The sequence below is a fragment of the Pleurodeles waltl genome, chromosome 7 (genome assembly GCF_031143425.1).
Source record: "Pleurodeles waltl isolate 20211129_DDA chromosome 7, aPleWal1.hap1.20221129, whole genome shotgun sequence".
Classification (NCBI taxonomy): Eukaryota; Metazoa; Chordata; class Amphibia; order Caudata; family Salamandridae; genus Pleurodeles; species Pleurodeles waltl.
The window spans coordinates 544,499,951-544,519,020 of record NC_090446.1 but is presented as its reverse complement, the minus strand read 5'-3'; the positions used below and the strand labels follow the sequence as shown (position 1 = coordinate 544,519,020).

The window sequence follows — 19,070 nt, the reverse complement described above, 5'->3', positions numbered from 1 at the left end:
TTGGTGGAGACTGCTCAAGATCTGTAGTGGTGGTTGCTGGACTGCGAGTGGGTAAGTAACTTTTTTGATAACTCTCTTTATGCACAAGTTTTTATTTGTGCCCCCTTGTTGCTGCAGCCAGTGCTGTATATCACTAGATATGTGTCAGGATTATTTTCCTTCCTCAACGGGGAGTAGCATGTCAGTTTGAGGGCGGCTGGAAAAATTGCTTAAAGTCTTTTCAGATTAAGTAGCACTCTTGAAGTGCAGGTGCGTGCACTCACAGGGGCTCTTCAGCCAGTAACTCAAAGGAGGAGCCAGTCAAAGGGGAGGGGGCACATGCTACAGGGCATGGCAACATACGTTTTCTCCCAGATTCATTATGGTACATGCAATGCTTGATAAGTCACTTCAGTTTAGTCGCATTCATTGGTAGCGACAAACACTTAAATACCTGTGAGTGGTACAAAATCTGGAAAGACTTTGAGCAGCATTTCCAGACACCCCTTGTAGGAGGTTGGCTCTGTATATACTATTTAAAAGTAAGAAATAGTGTGCACAGAGTCCAAGGGTTCCCCTTAGAGGTAAGATAGTGGCAAAAGTAGATAATTCTAATGCTCTATTCTGTGGTAGTGTGGTCGAGCAGTAGGCTTATTAGAGGGTAGTGTTAAGCATTTGTTGTACACACACAGGCGATAAATTAGGAACACACACTCAAAGACAATTCCAGGCCAATAGGTTTTTATATTGAAAATTATCTTTTCCTAGTTTATTTTAAGAACCACAAGTTCAAGATTTACAGTTAATACTTTAAATGTAAGGTACTTCACTTAGATACTTTAGGAACTTTGAATGAAAACAAAATCATGTACAGTCTTTGTAAAAATGGCAATAAGCTATTTTCAAAGTGGACACTGCAAAAATCAACAGTTCCTGTGGGAGGTAAGTAAAGTAAAACACTTACAAGTCTCACGTTTGGGGCATAGGCAGCCCACCGTTGGGGGTTCAAGGCAACCCCAAAGTTACCACACCAGCAGCTCAGGGCCGGTCAGGTGCAAAGGTTAAAGAGGTGCCCAAAACACATAGGCACCTATAGAGAACAGGGGTGCTCCAGTTCCAGTCTGCCAGCTGGTAAGTACCCATGTCCTTGGGGGGCAGACCAGGGGGGTTTTGTAGAGCACTGGGGGGGACACGAGAAGGCACACAAAGTACACCCTCAGCAGCACAGGGGCGGCTGGGTGCAGTGAGCAAAGCAGGCGTCTGGTTTCAGGTAGGAAACAATGGAGGGACCCGGGGGTCACTCTAGCGTTGCAGGCAGGCACGGGGGGGCTTCTCGGGACAGCCACCACCTGGGCTAGGCAGAGGGTCGCCGGGGGGGTCCCTCCTGTGTTGAAGTTTGGTTCCTTCAGGTCCTGGGGGCTGCAGGTGCAGTGTTGTTTCCAGGCGTCGGGTCCCTTGTTACAGGCAGTTGCGGTCAGGGGTAGCCTCTGGATTCTCTCTGCAGGCGTTGCTGTGGGGGCCCAGGGGGGGGTTGTCTCTGGTTACTCACGGGCTCGCAGTCGCCGGGGAGTCCTCCCTGAGGTGTTTGTTTTCTGCAGGTCGAGCCGGTGGCATCGGGTGCAGAGTGTGAAGTCTCACGCTTCCGGCGGGAAACGTGCAGTCTTTGAAAGTTGCTTCTTTATTGCAAAGAAGTAGCTGGTTTTGAACAGGGCCGCTGTTCACGGGAGTTTCTTGGTCCTGTAGTCCAGGGCAGTCCTCTGAGGCTTCAGAGGTCGCTGGTCCCAGTCGGATGCGTCGCTGGTCAGGTTTTCGAAGTTGGAGACAGGCCGGTAGGGCTGGAGCCGAATGAGTTGTCGTCTTCCTCCTTCTCTGCAGGCTTGTAGGTCAGCAGTCCTTCTTGTTTCTTCAGGTTGCAGGAATCTGATTTCCTGGGATCTGGGGAGCCCCTAAATACTGAATTTAGGGGTGTGTTTAGGTCTGGGAGGGCAGTAGCCAAAGACTACTGTCCTTGAGGGTGGCTACACCCTCTTTGTGCCTCCTCCCTGAGGGGAGGGGGGCACATCGCTATTCCTATTGGGGGAATCCTCCCTCCAAAACCAAGATGGAGGATTTCTAAAGGCAGTGGTCACCTCCGCTCAGGGCACCTTAGGGGCTGTCCTGACTGGTGGGTGACTCCTCCTTGGTTTTCTCATTATCTCCCCTGGACTTGCCGCTAAAAGTGGGGGCTGTGTCCAGGGGGCAGGCATCTCCACTAGCTGGAGTGCCCTGGGGCATTGTAACACAAAGCCTGAGCCTTTGAGGCTCACTGCTAGGTGTTACAGTTTCTGCAGGGGGGAGGTGTTAAGCACCTCTGCCCAGAGCAGGCTTTTGTTTGTCCTCAGAGAGCACAAAGGCACTCACCCCAGGGGGTCAGAAACTCGTCTCTCAGCAGCAGGCTGGCACAGACCAGTCAGTCCTGCACTGAAGGATTGGGTAAAATACAGGGGGCATCTCTAAGATGTGCTCTGTGGTCATTTTTTTTATAAATCCAACACTGGCATCCGTGTGGGTTTATTATTCTGAGAAGTTTGATACCAAACTTCCCAGTATTCAGTGTAGCCATTATGGAGCTGTGGAGTTCGTTTTGACAAACTCCCAGACCATATACTTAATATGGCCACACTGTACTTATAATGTCTAAGAATGGATTTAGACACTATAGGGACATATTGCTCAGGCAGCTATGCCCTCACCTGTCGTATAGTGCACCATGCCTTAGGGCTGTAAGGCCTGCTAGAGGGGTGACTTACCTATGCCACAGACAGTATTTTGTGTGCATGGTACCCTGCGGGGGATGCCATGTCGACTTTGCCTTTTTCTCCCCACCAACACACACAATCTGCAATGGCAGTGTGCATGTGTTCGGTGAGGGGTCCTTAAGGGTCGCACAACACATGCTGCAGCCCTTAGAGACCTTCCCTAGTCACAGGGCCCTGGGTACCACTGGTACCTTTTCACAAGGGACTTATCTGTGTGCCAGGGGTGTGCCAATTGTGGAAACAATGGTACATTTTAGGTGAAAGAACACTGGTGCTGGGGCCTGGTTAGCAGGGTCCCAGCACACTTCTCAGTCAAGTTAGCATCAGTATCAGGCAAAAAGTGGGGGGTAACTGCAACAGGGAGCCTTTTCCTTACACCCCTAAACCATTGTGTTACTCTGTGTTGGTGTACGACAATAATCCAGAAACACATGTACAGAAATATATAACACTGGCTGCACCAAAAGGAGGACCACTTCAATATCTGTGAGTAAACTAAAAATACATATTCCATTGCATTTGCCATAATGCTCCTGGGGGGGAATTGGTGCCAGTACACCAAGCTGTGAAACATTCTAGTGGGTGAGAATGCGGAGATGGACTTTCAAGTAGAGATAAAAACATGTTACTGCTATTGGGCTAACATGAACACTTCTTTCAAAACTTGCATTGACAAAACCAGTAGGTCTGGGATGATGTGCTAATGCATGCAACATTCGAACAATAGAGCAAGATATATGGAAGGGATGCAGGAAGAGGGGATAGAGGGAGATGTACTTGTCAATTAGTCCCTCATGCTAGTTCAATGCAGGTACTCAAGTGGAGGAGCAAGTTTCCTCTGAAGCAGCCAATAGCATTAAGTGAGAGAGAAAGACTCCACTGGGCACAGACAAGACACGATTAACAATCTCAAACTATTGGAAAGAAAGTTGATGGTTGAAAGGGGTGGCCCCTAAGCTCACTCTATATTTTAGCAGAAGGTTGGTTTTGCAGGTGCACTTTTAAAACCCAGATCTAACAAATGGGAATGCTAATAGACGTTCCATCCCACAACATTGAAAGCAACAGCTGAATGTGCCTGAAGAGGGATAAAAAAGAGCAGTGTGCTGTCTCCCTTGTCTTTGAACCCAGTATTTGATGAGAGGTTTTTGAGCGTTTTGCCTTAAGTGAGGCACCTACAGCACCTCTATGAAATGTCCTGCCTTGGACTGTTGCGGCGTGGTGTGCAGTTCCTACCCTGTGCAGACCTCCAGTGACACTGCATTTACCTTCTTTCTCCCCCAACTCACATGATTCTAGAGCAGGGGTCTCCACCAGGCCAATAAACTTCCAGTAGCTCATGGACTGCCTTTGAGCAATTGTCACATAATTGCCTGGACCTGGTTTGATAATATGCAGCTCCCCGTTTATTAAAGCAGCACTTAGAAACACTGTGCGCCCAGCTCTGCGACGCCTGGGAAGCTGACTGTTTAGGGCACCCTCTTCTGAAAACGGTTTACTTTATTCTGTGTCCTTATTCCTTTCACTTTTTCTCCCATCCTTCTTTTACCTTCACTTCATATTTCTCTACTTTTGTTCTTTATTGCTTCCATTCCCAGTTTCTTTTTACATTGTACTCCCTTTTAATGCTTTCTCTCCTTTATTCTTATTTCCTTCCTTCCCGTCTTTCTTTTATTCTTAATTTTTTTTTCGTTCTGTATTTTTGCTCCTGTTTTCTCTCAATTTTTTTTTTCTTTTTTCACCTTTTCTCTCCTTTGCATTTTTATTTCTCTTTTTTTTTTTTTTGTCTCATTCTTGGTCCCTATTTACTCTTTTTCTTCAACTTGCCCCCTTTTCTTTTGTCTTGGCATTACATTTTTACTGTTCTACTTTTTCACTCCTTTGGTTTTGTTCTTTCCTTTTGCCTTTCTTGCTTATTTTCTTTCTTTCTTCTCCCCTTTCTTTGATTCATTTTTCTTTTATCTGCCCTTCTTTCTTCTTTTGCTCTTACTCTGCTCCTTTCATATGTATTGTTCTCTCCTTTTCATCTCCTTCTCCCTTCCTCTGCCCTGCAAAATCTTTTATAGCTAATGGCTATAGGTTGCAATGTATATATCGAACAATAACTTTCTGTTTTGTTTTTTTGTGGATGCTAATCAGTGATGCAAATTGGGCAACCAGCCATATGCTTCTTGCGGCTCATTACCTGGAGGCAGCCGCTTACTGCTGCAGCACACTGATTCTTCAGTCCTTTTTTCAGCATTGAGCACGGGCCGGATCAATATTTTCAGGTGGTTTCGTTTTCCAAATTTTCTGTGGACCATTTTTCTTTCCATTCATGGAAGTTGCCTTGTGGTCAGAATCTCAATCTGGATGGTGCAGCATTGTTTAATTTATTCCTAGTCTGCTATTTTTTTTTTAAATGCAGGGACCTCAAGGCCCACTAATATCTGTGTCTGCTGAATATTCTGTGTTCCAGAGATAACCCTCTAACTGAACCAGGGTCCAAAACGCAATTGTAATGATAAAAAGTTCTGATTCATTTATTGTTTGATGTGTTATGATTACACAATCCTGTGTTACTTGAGGTTGGTGGTCCATTGCCTGCACTTGTAAATACACATACTTGGATCTCTTTGAACCTCACATATGTGATCACTTGAGCTCTGAGCACTTTTTTCTTATGTCAGTAGTGAGCAATAAAAATAAATACTGCATTACTGATGCTTAGTAGTAGTTTTCATGATTCATATTTTTATTATTGATTTATATTGATTGAGACTCAAATGTTTTTAATATGTAGTATTCTGAACCATTGTTTGCATGTTGACTTTAGTGCCCCAGGTTCTGGGTGGGTATAGAGCTGTCCTTGTTTTATTAGTAACTGGTAATTAGAGCTGGAGACTAGAGATCTTTTGTATAAGCGTGTACAGAACAGATGATGATCAGCTAGTAGCTACGATGCAACCTTGGAACCAGGGTGCTTGGTTGCGAATCCTGGCTATAGCACGTGAATAAGAAGTGTGTGATTGTGAGCAAATCACTTAATATCCCTTTAGCTAAAATGATAAATGTGTACATTGTAAAGCAGTTGTAATTTATGAAATATAATGTCCATGTGTATATTCCCAGTTGATGAACACTTGTTATGTCTTCCTACACACAAATTAATGTATTGTATTGTAATCGTATTTATATAGCGCTTACTACCCCTGACGAGGCGTTGAATCGTTTTTCGATGAGTAGCACGCTAATGTAAAGCACTCTGTTGCTAGTCATATAGTGTTGGGTTGCATAAATACCAAAACATACCTGCATGCACAATTAATTAGCAGTCTCTGGGCAGCAATGTATGGGCAGTCATTTTGTGTGTAGTAATTCTTGGACAGGCAATGCACGCAATGTAGTTGTCTGATCTTACCAGTTCTCTTACTTTTCAGTATTGGTTAAAGCTGATCATTACCCTTTCTAAATTTCTTTTTCACTATTACAGATGTGAACTGATAAGACTTGTGGGCATATATCTAGCAAGCTAAATTTTTAAGTTGACCAAAGTTGTGTGGTTTTATGCAGAGTATTTAAAACCTCCTCAGCCTGAACCTTAAACTGTGTGTAATGTGAACATGTCTTGGGTGACATCTCAAAACAATTGCAGAGTGTTCTTCTGTCTAACGTTCCAGCAACATAATCCCACAAGCTAGCCCCCTGTGCATCCTGATTTCTTAAATCCAATCTCAGACTACCCACTTACCACCCCCCATACACCAGACACACACCCTACTCCCCACTCCCTCCCAACATGTTCTTTCTGTAACCCAGCATGTTCAAGAAGCAGTAACTACAAATAATAGAAATGTTCTTAGTAAAGTGCTCAATTTCCTCTTGAGATCTATGTGTGTGCTGTTCTATGGACTCTGATGACTCCAGCTGTCTGTCAGAGGAGGATTCCGAAGAGAGTTATAGTACCTCCACCAGGGGGCTGAGCAATAATAATTCTGTAATGAGAAACCAGCGAATGTTGGCTGTCAGTAACCTGTGAAGGAAAAATAGAAAAGAGAAGGACTATAAAGTCTGCAGACCAGGGGATGCAATGGCACTATTCATCAACTCAGCAAACTTATCCGAATTATGAGTATCCTCCACAAGGCTCTCTCACACACCTGGCCGAGACTTCAGAGTCCCCATCTCTCAACCTGGTTTATCGTACTGTGATGGAACAGCATGAACAGCCTCAACGCAACAGTAGAAAGGCTAAGATCGCCAATAAAAAACTTCAGCCATTAGTGAGGAGAATCACCAAGGTCTCTTCAGATATTAGTGAATCTATAACTACAATTGAGACACATGCTGAAGTTTTAGAGTCGGGTGTAAGTACTCTGACAGTCTGCCTTGCAGGATTCACAGATTTCAGATATCTGGTGGAAACTGGAGGATCTTGGAAATCACCAATGCTGCAATAATCTGCGGATTTTATGGATTGAAGAAGGTGTGGAGGGCCCCCATATGAGGACTGTTCCAAGTAAACTGTTTAAAGGTGCCTTTCCTGAGCTGGAGAACTGGAACTGGGAACTGTAGACTCAGAGGGCCCACCGGTTTCTGCTTCTTTTAAAAAAATAAATAAAATAAATCCAAGGGGTGAGGCTAGTGACAGCCAGACGCAATCTAGGTTGTTTATCATATACTTTGGTAACTTTCTATTAAGGCAACAAGTGTTTGAGAAGGGCCTCCCGGACTCAAAGAGAACATTTGAGGGGATTTCTTTTTTCACTCTCCCAGATTACTGTCATATTACAGTGGAGAAACAGTGGCGACTGAGGCAACTGTTGGCCAACACTAAGAGGAAACTGCAACGTATGAATAATCTACATCTGTTGGTTGTAGGGTGGGGCAATATTATCAAGTTGCTCTTCCTCCCCAGGGTATTGTATTTTTTTTTTTTAGGACTATCCAATTGGAATTTCAACAAATTTGGTTTAAATGTATGGAAGAGATAGCTAGTAGCTTTATACGGTCATTTGCTAAGGCTCGAAGGGCTTTTAAGTATTTAGTGTTACCAAGAGAGAGGGGTGGATGAGCTGCACCCAACTTCTGATATTATTGGGCTGCCGCCCTACAATACATGAGCACATTACTAATACCAGATCATTCTGGTAAATCGCTGAGAAGCCCTTCCATCAGTTTACAGTTTGATCTGGGGCAATGCAACAGATGCTGCTTTCTTGAGAATATTTGAACCAAGTTATTCTTTTAAAAAGTTAAATTCAAAGCAATAAGGGCTGCGTTCAAGTTGTGGTTGCAAGTTAAGCGCAAAATAAAAATTGTATGTTAGAATTATTATACACAGTTATGGAACGTTCCATTAGTCTCATATTTTTCGAGATACTTATTGTAGAAAATGGGCACGAGGTGGAGCTCATAAAATTGGTGATTTGTTTATTAACAGGCAAATTAAATATTTTGGAGAATTAAATGATGAATTGTTTCTTGGCAAAGGTGATTTTTTTTTTTTTTTACATTTCTACAGTTCAGAGATATCTTGGGAAAAGTTTCTAGGGAGAGCCTCTATAGGGCCAAAATTCTAGTGATGGAGCTGCTTAGGGGTTCGGCGGACTGCAATATCAGCAATCTTCATCAGCTGCTTTTAGAATTCATGCAAGTCGATTTGGCGACTCGATCAGAGAACTGGACCCGACTGGTAGGCTCTAATGAAGCAGCGTTTTTAGCATCATTAGAAATGGGACAGCTGGTATTGCTGTCCGCTGGACCACAGGCACAGCATTATAATGTGTTATTTAATGTCTATTATACCCCTGTGAAAATAGCCAAGACGGGTCCGACTGTCGGTATCACGTGCCCGCGGTGCAATAGTACAACTGCAGATCTGTGTCGTATGTTTTTCAGCTGTGATAAACTTGATGTACTTAAAACTGAGATTTCTACTTTTCTGGGAGCTTTTTTCATTCAGAAAATGTTTAACACCTCAACATGTATTGTTAGGGATTGATCATGGTGAGAATATCAGACAATACCAATGCTTTGTATTTTGGGCTTTGGCCTTGGTCTGGTGTTGTATTACATCTGCTTGGTTAAAACCAGATCCCCCCTCACCCCCCAACTCATCACCAATGGTTGGCTCGAATACTCACAATGTATTATTTAGAGATTAGTTTGTATGCCCACAAGGGCAAGGCTGCTCGAAAAAGGGGGGTGAAGCTCTGGGCTCCAATTTCGCCCCTGCTATTGAGCTAGGCAATGGTATTTAGATATTGACCTTGATAATTGGGTTGGTGTAATTAATTAATAGTATGTATTGTCTTGTGTGCAATAAATAAAAATAAGTGAATAAAAAAGGAGATCTATGTCTGTGCTGTAACAAATACCTAAAACAAACTATGCTTCTGTCATTACCCCCTGAAATCCAAAAGAGGTTTTGTGAAATACACTCTTCACTGCACCCCTCAATGCCTATCGTCATATCCACTTATACCCCTGGGTGTGCATATACATTGTCTTGCATTGAAAACATTTGTTTCTGTGCTAAAGCCCTAACTTTTGCTTTGTCAGCACGTGTTTGTCCTTTCAACGCTTGCTTTGGCTCCTAACTTTATTACTTTCACTTGTTGCTCCCATTTCTGTCAGGTTTGGCATTCGACTCCTGGGATCTGGATTTTTACACTGCTCTCTTCCAGAAAGTCCAGCGAAATCCCACCAGCGTGGAGTGCTTTGATTTGGCCCAGTCCAACAGGTGATTGTTTGGGCCTTGGGAGGGTCACAGGCGATGGTTGAATATAGGAATTTTGTTTGATTCAAAGGCTCCAGGTAGGGCCTCAAAACAGTTATGAATAGGTGTTGGAAGACTTACCCAGATCGAGACAGCCCCTACCTGTATTGCCCATTACAAAATCCTAAAACGTGTGGTTGTTTCAGGATTGTGGAAATAACTGTTCTTGGCATTATGTGTTTGATAAAGGAAGGGCTCATTCCCAGTGAAACCGCCGGCAACTGCATGAATGATATCGAGCACTTTAAATTTTCCACAGGTGTTCTAGCCAGAGTGACCCCCACAGACCCACTATTTATGGAGACCTTATTAGCCAGCAAATCTCTTAGTAGCACATGACAAGAAAGAAGGCACAACTGCTGAGTAATATATCCACTGCAAGGATTTGTGTTTCACACACCTGGTCAGAGGATCTAGTCCCAGCAGAGGCACTCCGCATTTCAGCCACTGAGAGCGACAATGAGTACCACTGACTTGGTAAATAATAAAACATTTGTGATTAGTGCCAAAATGTTTCTTGGGTTGAACATTTGCTGCACAGAAAGGTCTGAGGACCAGAAACCTTTTTCAATTACCCTCTACTTAGTCACTTTAAGTAATGTTGGAGAAAAAACGCAGAGCACACTCTTCATTTGAAAAATTTCAATTTACTTGCGCTTTGTATTATCTCATGTTGAGTTGTTGAACGATCGTCAGACTGTATGTAATTCAACAACTAAAGAATTGTCAGACACAGGTTTCGTTTGGCTTTATATATCCAGGAGTTCTTTCAAGGTAAAATACTTTTTCTTGGACTTTTAGAGTAGCGTGGAGCTCCTTTTGAAAGAGACAGAGTAGAAAAATCCAAAGATATAAATATCACAATCGGATGTCGTAGACATCGGAGTGATACAGATCCTTCAGTAAGACTACTAGAACGTTATTTTGAGCTTAAAAGATTAAGAATTTTGAAAAAAACCTAACTGCTACATGCAGCATTGTAGGAAATTGGTTAATAATAAAGGAGTAAGCTAAAGACATGCTTTACAAATTCGTACATGCTCTGGCCTTACACAAGAATGAGTAGGTTTATTAATATATAAATGATGAAATGCTTCTGAATAAGTCATAACATAACGGGTGAAGCTGCTCCCAATAAATCGGAAATGGCAATAAACCATGTTAACTCGGCATGAATTATTCCTAAAACAGAATGTGTAAATGTATTTCAAAAACGAAACTGAGTGAAGTACATCAGCTTGCCAATATGTGAAAGACCATACATTTCCCATTACATTTTTTTCATTTTGCATACATAGGCTAATTCCCTCCAAACATAACCTTGCCATTTTGTTAAAGGAGCACTTTTGTCTAGAAATACCATATTTGAATGTATTGATCCGCCAAATAAGACTTCTTTGGATTTTTTTTTAACCGAAAATTAATAACCATCATGTCTTCTCTCCATCTCTCTGAAAGTGAGCATAGTCGACACTGGTTTTTCAAAGGCCGCCTATTGGTTGACGGGGAGGAGAAGGAGGCATCACTGTTTGAAATGATCATGAAAACCCAAGACTGCAGCAACCCGAACAATGTCATAAAATTCTGTGACAACAGCAGGTGAGTGCCTGCCTTAATATCTGCTCCACCCTTCATCTCCCTCACACATATTCATGAGCTGTAGGTGCCAAAGTAACAAACTGCAATGAAAGCCATCTTTTCTGTTGGAGTCCATATACACACAGTTAAGAGTGTGACTTAAGGTGTAACGTTTGTCTTGGAAAGCTGTTAGGTGGTGATAAAAACCAACAGTTTCCTGACACAGCATTAGAAAAGTGGCTCATGAAGATAAAAAACTTGTGGATAATGAGTGAGCTAAATATATTTCGAATACCAAAATGTATCTCTTTTCAAAGTTGTCAAGGAATCGGGGCATTCGTGAGTATGACTTTAAACCTGTGGTTTCCGTTCTGTGTCACTGTTCACCGGTCATTCGGCCTTCATGGGACACAGTGTGTTTGTTGAATATTTTGATGCTATTTAACAAGACTTGCAGGGGGTTGGTGTTATTTTGTTCAAATTTGATTGGATATGATCACTCCTTTGATCCATTGGTTTATGGAAGTGCTAATTTTAATGGTCCTGTTAACCAGTCCTAGGTATTAAGAATTGTCTGTGGGGTCTGTGTTTCTCTTGGTGTTTCAGACTGTGGAATCCTTAGTAACATTCAGTCTCTGCTGAGTGGGTTGTTGGTTTTAGCCCGTGGTTGTTTTGGTCAGAACCGGGGCGTTAACATGGCTGACATCGCATGTTAGTTTGCATGTAGTTATTTGGACCTGCACATCAGAAGCCAGTGCACCATAAAACATCGCTGTGTTTTATGTTCCGACTACCCTAAAGGGCCCTAAATTTGCCCCAAGTTTGCCCTTTTGCCGCCCCCCCCCCTGTGTTTTTTTAGTAACTATAGAGTGATTCCATAAGAAGGCAGCCAACCGCACGTGGTTTTAAAGGAACACGTTTCCCGCCATATAATCTCTAGTGATATTGATTTTGTGCCTTCGCACTATACAGGCTCCTCATTCCCTATCTTATGAAGGTCGCATTCTTTTCTGCTATCCAGTATTTCTACATGCATGTCGCAGTCTTAGATTTCTGTTTTCACTCAATCTGTACAGGTTATAATGTTCCCCAACTTCGAATTATCTCTCTGTAAATATTCCAACTTCTGTTTAGCTTCTATGTGTGGACTGCGACATTCCTACATGTGCGTGTTCTCCACGTGCAAACATCAACATTCTTGTTCTTGCACGGCCTTCAACTGATAGATTTAATCCTTTCTTCGTCCATTTATAAAAGGAGCTGCCAGTTAAAAGATGGATCGAGGTCTTTGTTCTGTTTTTGTCTTTTCAGTGGGATTCAAGGAACGGAAGTATTATCCTTATACCCTACAGACCCATCCAAAGCTAGCCACTTCGAACAGCAGCAGTCGACCCGCCATGTCATCTTCACAGCTGAGACACACAACTTCCCAACGGGTGAGTGATCATCAGCACCTTCTCTTTATCTTCCACTCATTCCTTTCTTGTACTGTCGTTTGTGTCTCCCTGACCCGCAGGATTGCTTAATTCCTTAAGCAACGTCTTATTTTCAACAATCTCTTGCAGTGCAGTCCTTCTATCCTCTTTTTAGTTCCCCATCTTGCATCATTTATTTTCAGCACAATTTATCGCGCTTCCTGCCATATTCCTCTCTATTTCATTGCTTCTTTGTTTCATAAGGCATTGGCTGTCTCTCCTTTTCTTGCTGATTGCTGTTTTATTACACTGCACCACTTCCCTATCCTTTTATTTAATTTTTATATTGCATAATTAACATTTTATATTTGTTCTTTTTTTTTTTTTTTTTTTTATAACTGGTCAAGCCTTCCATCACAGTTATACCTGAACATAGGCTCCCTAGAGTTTACAGATAAAATATAAAATAGATTCTACACTACTACCTCATATTGTGGAGATTCTAATTTTGAAGCCACCGCATTGCAATGGAGCACCATTACGGCTCAGAACAGAGTGAAATCTCTACTCTTTTGAACACCATTTCACAGATCCCCTCAACAGATGTAAATCAGATAGGAGCAGTTCTTGATCATTCAGGGATAAAACAGTGTAAGATTTCCTGAAAATAACTGTACTTCTCCACCGGCCCTAGCCTCAAGCAGGATGTGGGGAAGGGCCAATAGGAAATAGGGTGTGACATATTCATTTGCACCTGGCATCTGGTTTTCTGCAAACTGTATTAAACAAACATTCCAAATGAATGAGGCCATGTATATCGTTTACACTGGACATACAACATTTGGAATTTATTTCAAATGAGAAACTAAAGGATTTTATGAACCTGAAAATTAATGTAGGTCTGAGACAAGCATCTTTTTTTTAATTTTTTTAATTAATTTTATTACCAACCTCTCGAACAATAGAAGACCTTTGTTGTTCTCCTCACACAGATGGAGCTTGGTACTGTCATCAGGTGCCTGATTCATGGTGAGGGTTTGCTGTTCCTGTAGTCTCAAAAGTGCTCATCAAATAATAAAATATTGCAAATTTTAACCTAATGAATATGACGCGGTGTTTTCAAATCACTTAAATGTATTTAAAAAAAAAAAAAAAGGTCATGTCTTTCAGAGTAAAGTAAAAGCTCCTATGCAGGGATGTCATTCTTACAAATGGTCCACCAAAGGTTCATCAAAGTGAAGCTTTTATGTGATCAATGTGAGCCAAAATGGTGCAGCAGACATCCAGAAGCACTTTTGGGTATAAGACTGGCATTTCACAGAGTAGCCGGGTAACCGTGTGAAGGAGGACAGTCGGAAAGAAGGACAAAGGAGCATTCGGAGAGCAGAGCAGAAGAGGATTCCTTACCATGACCGAATCATTTTAAAAAGCTTATGCAGCTTGGTAGTATTATAACCTTGCTCTCGAAATGTAAGGTTCGATGGCATCTGTCGCTGTAGATACACATGTTCTGCATAGCTCGCCATCTGGTGTTGGGTCGGAGTGTTACAAGTTGTTTTTCTTCGAAGAAGTCTTTCGAGTCACGGGACCGAGTGACTCCTCCTTTTGTCTCCATTGCGCATGGGCGTCGACTCCATCTTCGATTGTTTTCTTTCCGCCATCGGGTTCGGACGTGTTCCTGTCGCTCCGAGTTTCGGAACGGAAAGTTAGTTAGTATCGGAAGATTTTCATCGGTATTGTTGCGTTCGGGATCGGCGTAGTTAGAGTCAACACCGCATCGAAGATCGACGCGCTCCGGTGCCCTTCGGGGTAGTTTCGATCCCCCGTCGGGGCCTGGTCGGCCCGACCGCGTGTCGAACAACGTCGATGGAACGGACCCCGTTCCGTTTTTGTCCCAAATGCCACAACAAATACCCGTATACAGACCAACATTTGGTCTGTAACCTGTGCCTGTCGCCTGAGCACAGTGAAGAGACTTGCGAGGCCTGTCGTTCGTTCCGGTCCCGAAAGACACTCCGTGACCGTCGAGCCAGGAGACTTCAGATGGCGTCCACGCCGACAGCGCACCGAGAGTTCGAGGAACAAGAGGAAGAAGAAACCTTTTCGATCCACGAATCGGACTCCGAGGAATTCGACGATCAAAGAACCGTGAGTAAGACGTCGAAAACAACACAGAAGAAAAGTGACAAGGCCCAGGGGACGCCACTGCCACCAGGCCATGGCTCCACCCATCAATTCGGTGACCGACCATCGGCACCGAAAAAGGCCAAAACAGTGCCGAGATCGTCCGACTCCGGTCGAGACACCGGCACGCAGCCTTCTCGGGATCGAGAAAGTGCTGGAGAAAAGCAACGACACCGAGATAGCGGTGTAGAAGCGGCTCAACGCCGAGACAGCGGCACCGACGAAGATCGACGCCGAGAGGTTTCGAGGCCAAAAAAGAAAAAACCCACCTCAGAGCCGAAAAGAGATACAGGAAGGGTTTCGGTGCCGAAACAACCCGTAACCGACCCAGGTCCAGGCTCTTATACAGAGGAACAATCACTGTCCTCTCAGATGCGAAAGCATAGGTTTGAGGAAGAGCTGCAGTCCACCGAAGTGGACCATACGCAAAAACGTATTTTCATACAGCAGGGAACGGGAAGAATAAGCACCCTTCCCCCTATTAGGAGAAAAAGGAGACTGGAGTTTCAAACAGACCAGGCGCCACAAACCAAAATGGTGAAAAAGGTGACTCCGCCACCCTCTCCTCCACCTGTAATTAACGTCTCACCAGCGCAAACTCCGTCACATTCCCCGGCTCACACCACCATGAGCCAAGGTGACCAGGATCAAGACGCTTGGGACGTATATGACGCCCCGGTGTCGGATAACAGTCCGGAGGCATATCCAACAAAGCCCTCACCACCAGAAGACAGCTCAGCATACCCTCAAGTGGTGGCTAGAGCAGCACAATTCCACAACGTAAACCTCCACTCAGAACAAGTCGAGGATGACTTTTTATTCAACACCCTCTCCTCCACCCACAGCTCCTACCAAAGCCTGCCTATGCTGCCAGGTATGCTTCGGCACGCAAAGGAAATATTCAAGGAGCCGGTCAAAAGTAGGGCAATAACGCCAAGGGTGGAAAAGAAGTATAAGGCACCTCCTACGGACCCTGTTTTCATCACCACACAGCTGCCACCAGGTTCCGTCGTAGTAGGAGCAGCTCGGAAAAGAGCCAACTCCCACACATCTGGGGATGCACCACCCCCAGATAAAGAGAGCCGCAAGTTCGATGCAGCTGGGAAAAGAGTTGCAGTACAAGCTGCAAACCAGTGGCGCATCGCTAACTCTCAAGCACTACTTGCGCGCTATGACAGAGCCCATTGGGATGAGATGCAACACCTCATCGAGCATCTTCCCAAGGAACTACAAAAGAGGGCAAAGCAGGTGGTTGAGGAAGGGCAGAACATATCAAATAACCAGATACGTTCTTCTATGGACGCAGCAGACACAGCTGCAAGAACAATTAATACATCTGTGACCATTAGAAGGCACGCATGGCTAAGAACGTCTGGGTTCAAACCAGATATACAGCAGGCAGTGCTCAATATGCCATTCAACGAAAAACAACTGTTCGGACCAGAAGTGGACACGGCAATCGAAAAACTTAAAAAAGACACTGACACTGCTAAAGCCATGGGCGCGCTCTACTCCCCGCAGAGCAGAGGAACCTACAGCACCTTCCGCAAGACACCCTTTAGAGGGGGGTTTCGGGGTCAGGCCACACAAGCCAGCACCTCGCAGGCAACACCGTCCAGCTACCAGGGACAGTACAGGGGAGACTTTCGGGGCCAATACAGAGGAGGGCAATTCCCTAGGAATAGAGGAAAATTTCAAAGCCCAAAAACCCCTACAACCAAGCAGTGACTCAGATGTCACTCACCCCCTCCACACAACACCAGTGGGGGGAAGAATAGGTCATTATTACAAAGCATGGGAGGAAATAACTACAGACACTTGGGTCTTAGCAATTATCCAACATGGTTATTGCATAGAATTCCTACAATTCCCTCCAAACATACCACCAAAAGCACAGAATTTATCAAAACAACATTCCGAACTCCTGGAAATAGAAGTTCAAGCACTATTGCAAAAGAATGCAATCGAATTAGTACCAAACACACAAACAAACACAGGAGTCTATTCACTGTACTTCTTAATACCAAAAAAGGACAAAACACTGAGACCAATCCTAGACCTCAGAATACTAAACACCTACATCAAATCAGACCACTTTCACATGGTCACGCTACAAGAAGTGTTACCATTGCTAAAACTACAGGACTACATGACAACCTTAGACCTCAAAGACGCGTATTTCCATATACCAATACATCCGTCGCACAGGAAATACCTACGGTTCGTATTCAAAGGAATACATTACCAATTCAAAGTATTGCCTTTTGGTTTAACAACCGCACCAAGAGTCTTTACAAAATGTCTAGCAGTAGTGGCTGCACACATCAGAAGGCAGCAAATACATGTATTCCCGTATCTAGACGACTGGCTAATCAAAACCAATTCACTAACAAAGTGCTTACAACACACAAATCAAATCATACAAACCCTTTACAAACTAGGGTTCACCGTCAACTTTGCAAAATCCAACATTTTGCCTTGCAAAGTACAACAATACCTGGGAGCCATAATAGACACAACAAAAGGAGTAGCCACTCCAAGTCCACAAAGAATTCAAAATTTCAACAAGATCATACAACGCATGTATCCAACACAAACAATACAAGCAAAGATGATATTACAACTCCTAGGCATGATGTCTTCATGCATAGCCATTGTCCCGAATGCAAGACTACACATGAGGCCCTTACAACAGTGCCTAGCATCACAATGGTCACAAGCACAGGGTCACCTTCTAGATCTGGTGTTAATAGACCGCCAAACTTACCTCTCGCTTCTATGGTGGAACAGTATAAATTTAAACAAAGGGCGGCCATTCCAAGACCCAGTGCCACAATGCGTAATAACAACAGATGCTTCCATGACAGGGTGGGGAGCACACCTCGATCAACACAGCATACAAGGACAATGGAAAGTACATCAAACAAAACTGCATATGAATCACCTAGAAATGCTAGCAGTTTTTCAAGCATTAAGGGCTTTCCAACCAATTATAACTCACAAATACATTCTTGTCAAAACAGACAACATGACAACAATGTATTATCTAAACAAACAGGGGGGGACACACTCAACGCAGTTGAGCCTTCTAGCACAGAAGATATGGCGATGGGCAATTCACAACCACATTCGCCTAATAGCGCAGTTTATTCCAGGGATCCAGAATCAACTTTCAGACAATCTCTCTCGAGATCACCAACAGGTCCACGAATGGGAAATTCACCCCCAAATTCTAAACACTTACTTCAGACTCTGGGGAATACCTCAAATAGACTTGTTTGCAACAAGAGAGAACGCAAAATGCCAAAACTTCGCATCCAGATACCCACACAGGCAGTCCCAAGGCAATGCCCTATGGATGAACTGGTCAGGGATATTTGCCTACGCTTTTCCTCCTCTCCCTCTCCTTCCTTATCTGGTAAACAAATTGAGTCAAAACAAACTCAAACTCATTTTAATAGCACCAACTTGGGCAAGGCAACCCTGGTACACAACACTGCTAGACCTATCAGTAGTACCCCACATCAAATTGCCCAACAGGCCGGATCTGTTAACCCAACACAACCAACAGATCAGACATCCAGATCCAGCATCGCTGAATCTAGCAATCTGGCTCCTGAAATCCTAGAATTCGGACACTTACAACTTACTCAAGAATGTATGGACGTCATAAAGCAAGCCAGAAGGCCGTCCACTAGGCACTGCTATGCAAGTAAATGGAAGAGTTTTGTCTGCTACTGCCATCATAATCAGATCCAACCTTTACACGCAACTCCAAAGGACGTAGTGGGTTACTTGCTTCACTTACAAAAATCTAACCTAGCCTTCTCTTCCATTAAAATACACCTTGCGGCAATATCTGCATACCTGCAGACTACCTATTCAACTTCCCTATATAGGATACCAGTCATTAAAGCATTCATGGAAGGCCTTAAAAGAATAATACCACCAAGAACACCACCTGTTCCTTCATGGAACTTGAATGTTGTCTTAACAAGACTCATGGGTCCACCTTTTGAACCCATGCACTCTTGCGAAATACAGTTCCTAACCTGGAAGGTTGCATTTCTCATCGCCATTACATCTCTAAGAAGAGTAAGCGAAATTCAGGCGTTTACAATACAAGAACCTTTTATACAACTACACAAAAATAAAGTCGTCCTAAGGACTAATCCAAAATTTTTACCAAAGGTTGTTTCACCGTTCCACCTAAACCAAACAGTGGAACTACCAGTGTTCTTCCCACAGCCAGATTCCGTAGCTGAGAGGGCACTACATACATTAGATGTCAAAAGAGCATTAATGTACTACATTGACAGAACGAAAAACATCAGAAAGACTAAACCACTATTTATT

The 19,070-nt window shown here is 43.5% G+C and overlaps 1 protein-coding gene across 2 annotated transcripts in view; it reads left to right on the top strand.

The window, feature by feature from the left end:
- PFAS (phosphoribosylformylglycinamidine synthase) overlaps positions 1-19,070 on the top strand; it is a 546,904-nt gene that overhangs the window by 58,776 nt on the left and 469,058 nt on the right. For both annotated transcript variants that reach the window (XM_069244293.1, XM_069244295.1), the window contains 3 exons: positions 9,396-9,501; positions 10,996-11,136; positions 12,427-12,551. In XM_069244293.1, the coding sequence (XP_069100394.1) occupies positions 9,396-9,501; positions 10,996-11,136; positions 12,427-12,551 (372 nt within the window). The remainder of the gene's footprint in view (positions 1-9,395; positions 9,502-10,995; positions 11,137-12,426; positions 12,552-19,070) is intronic.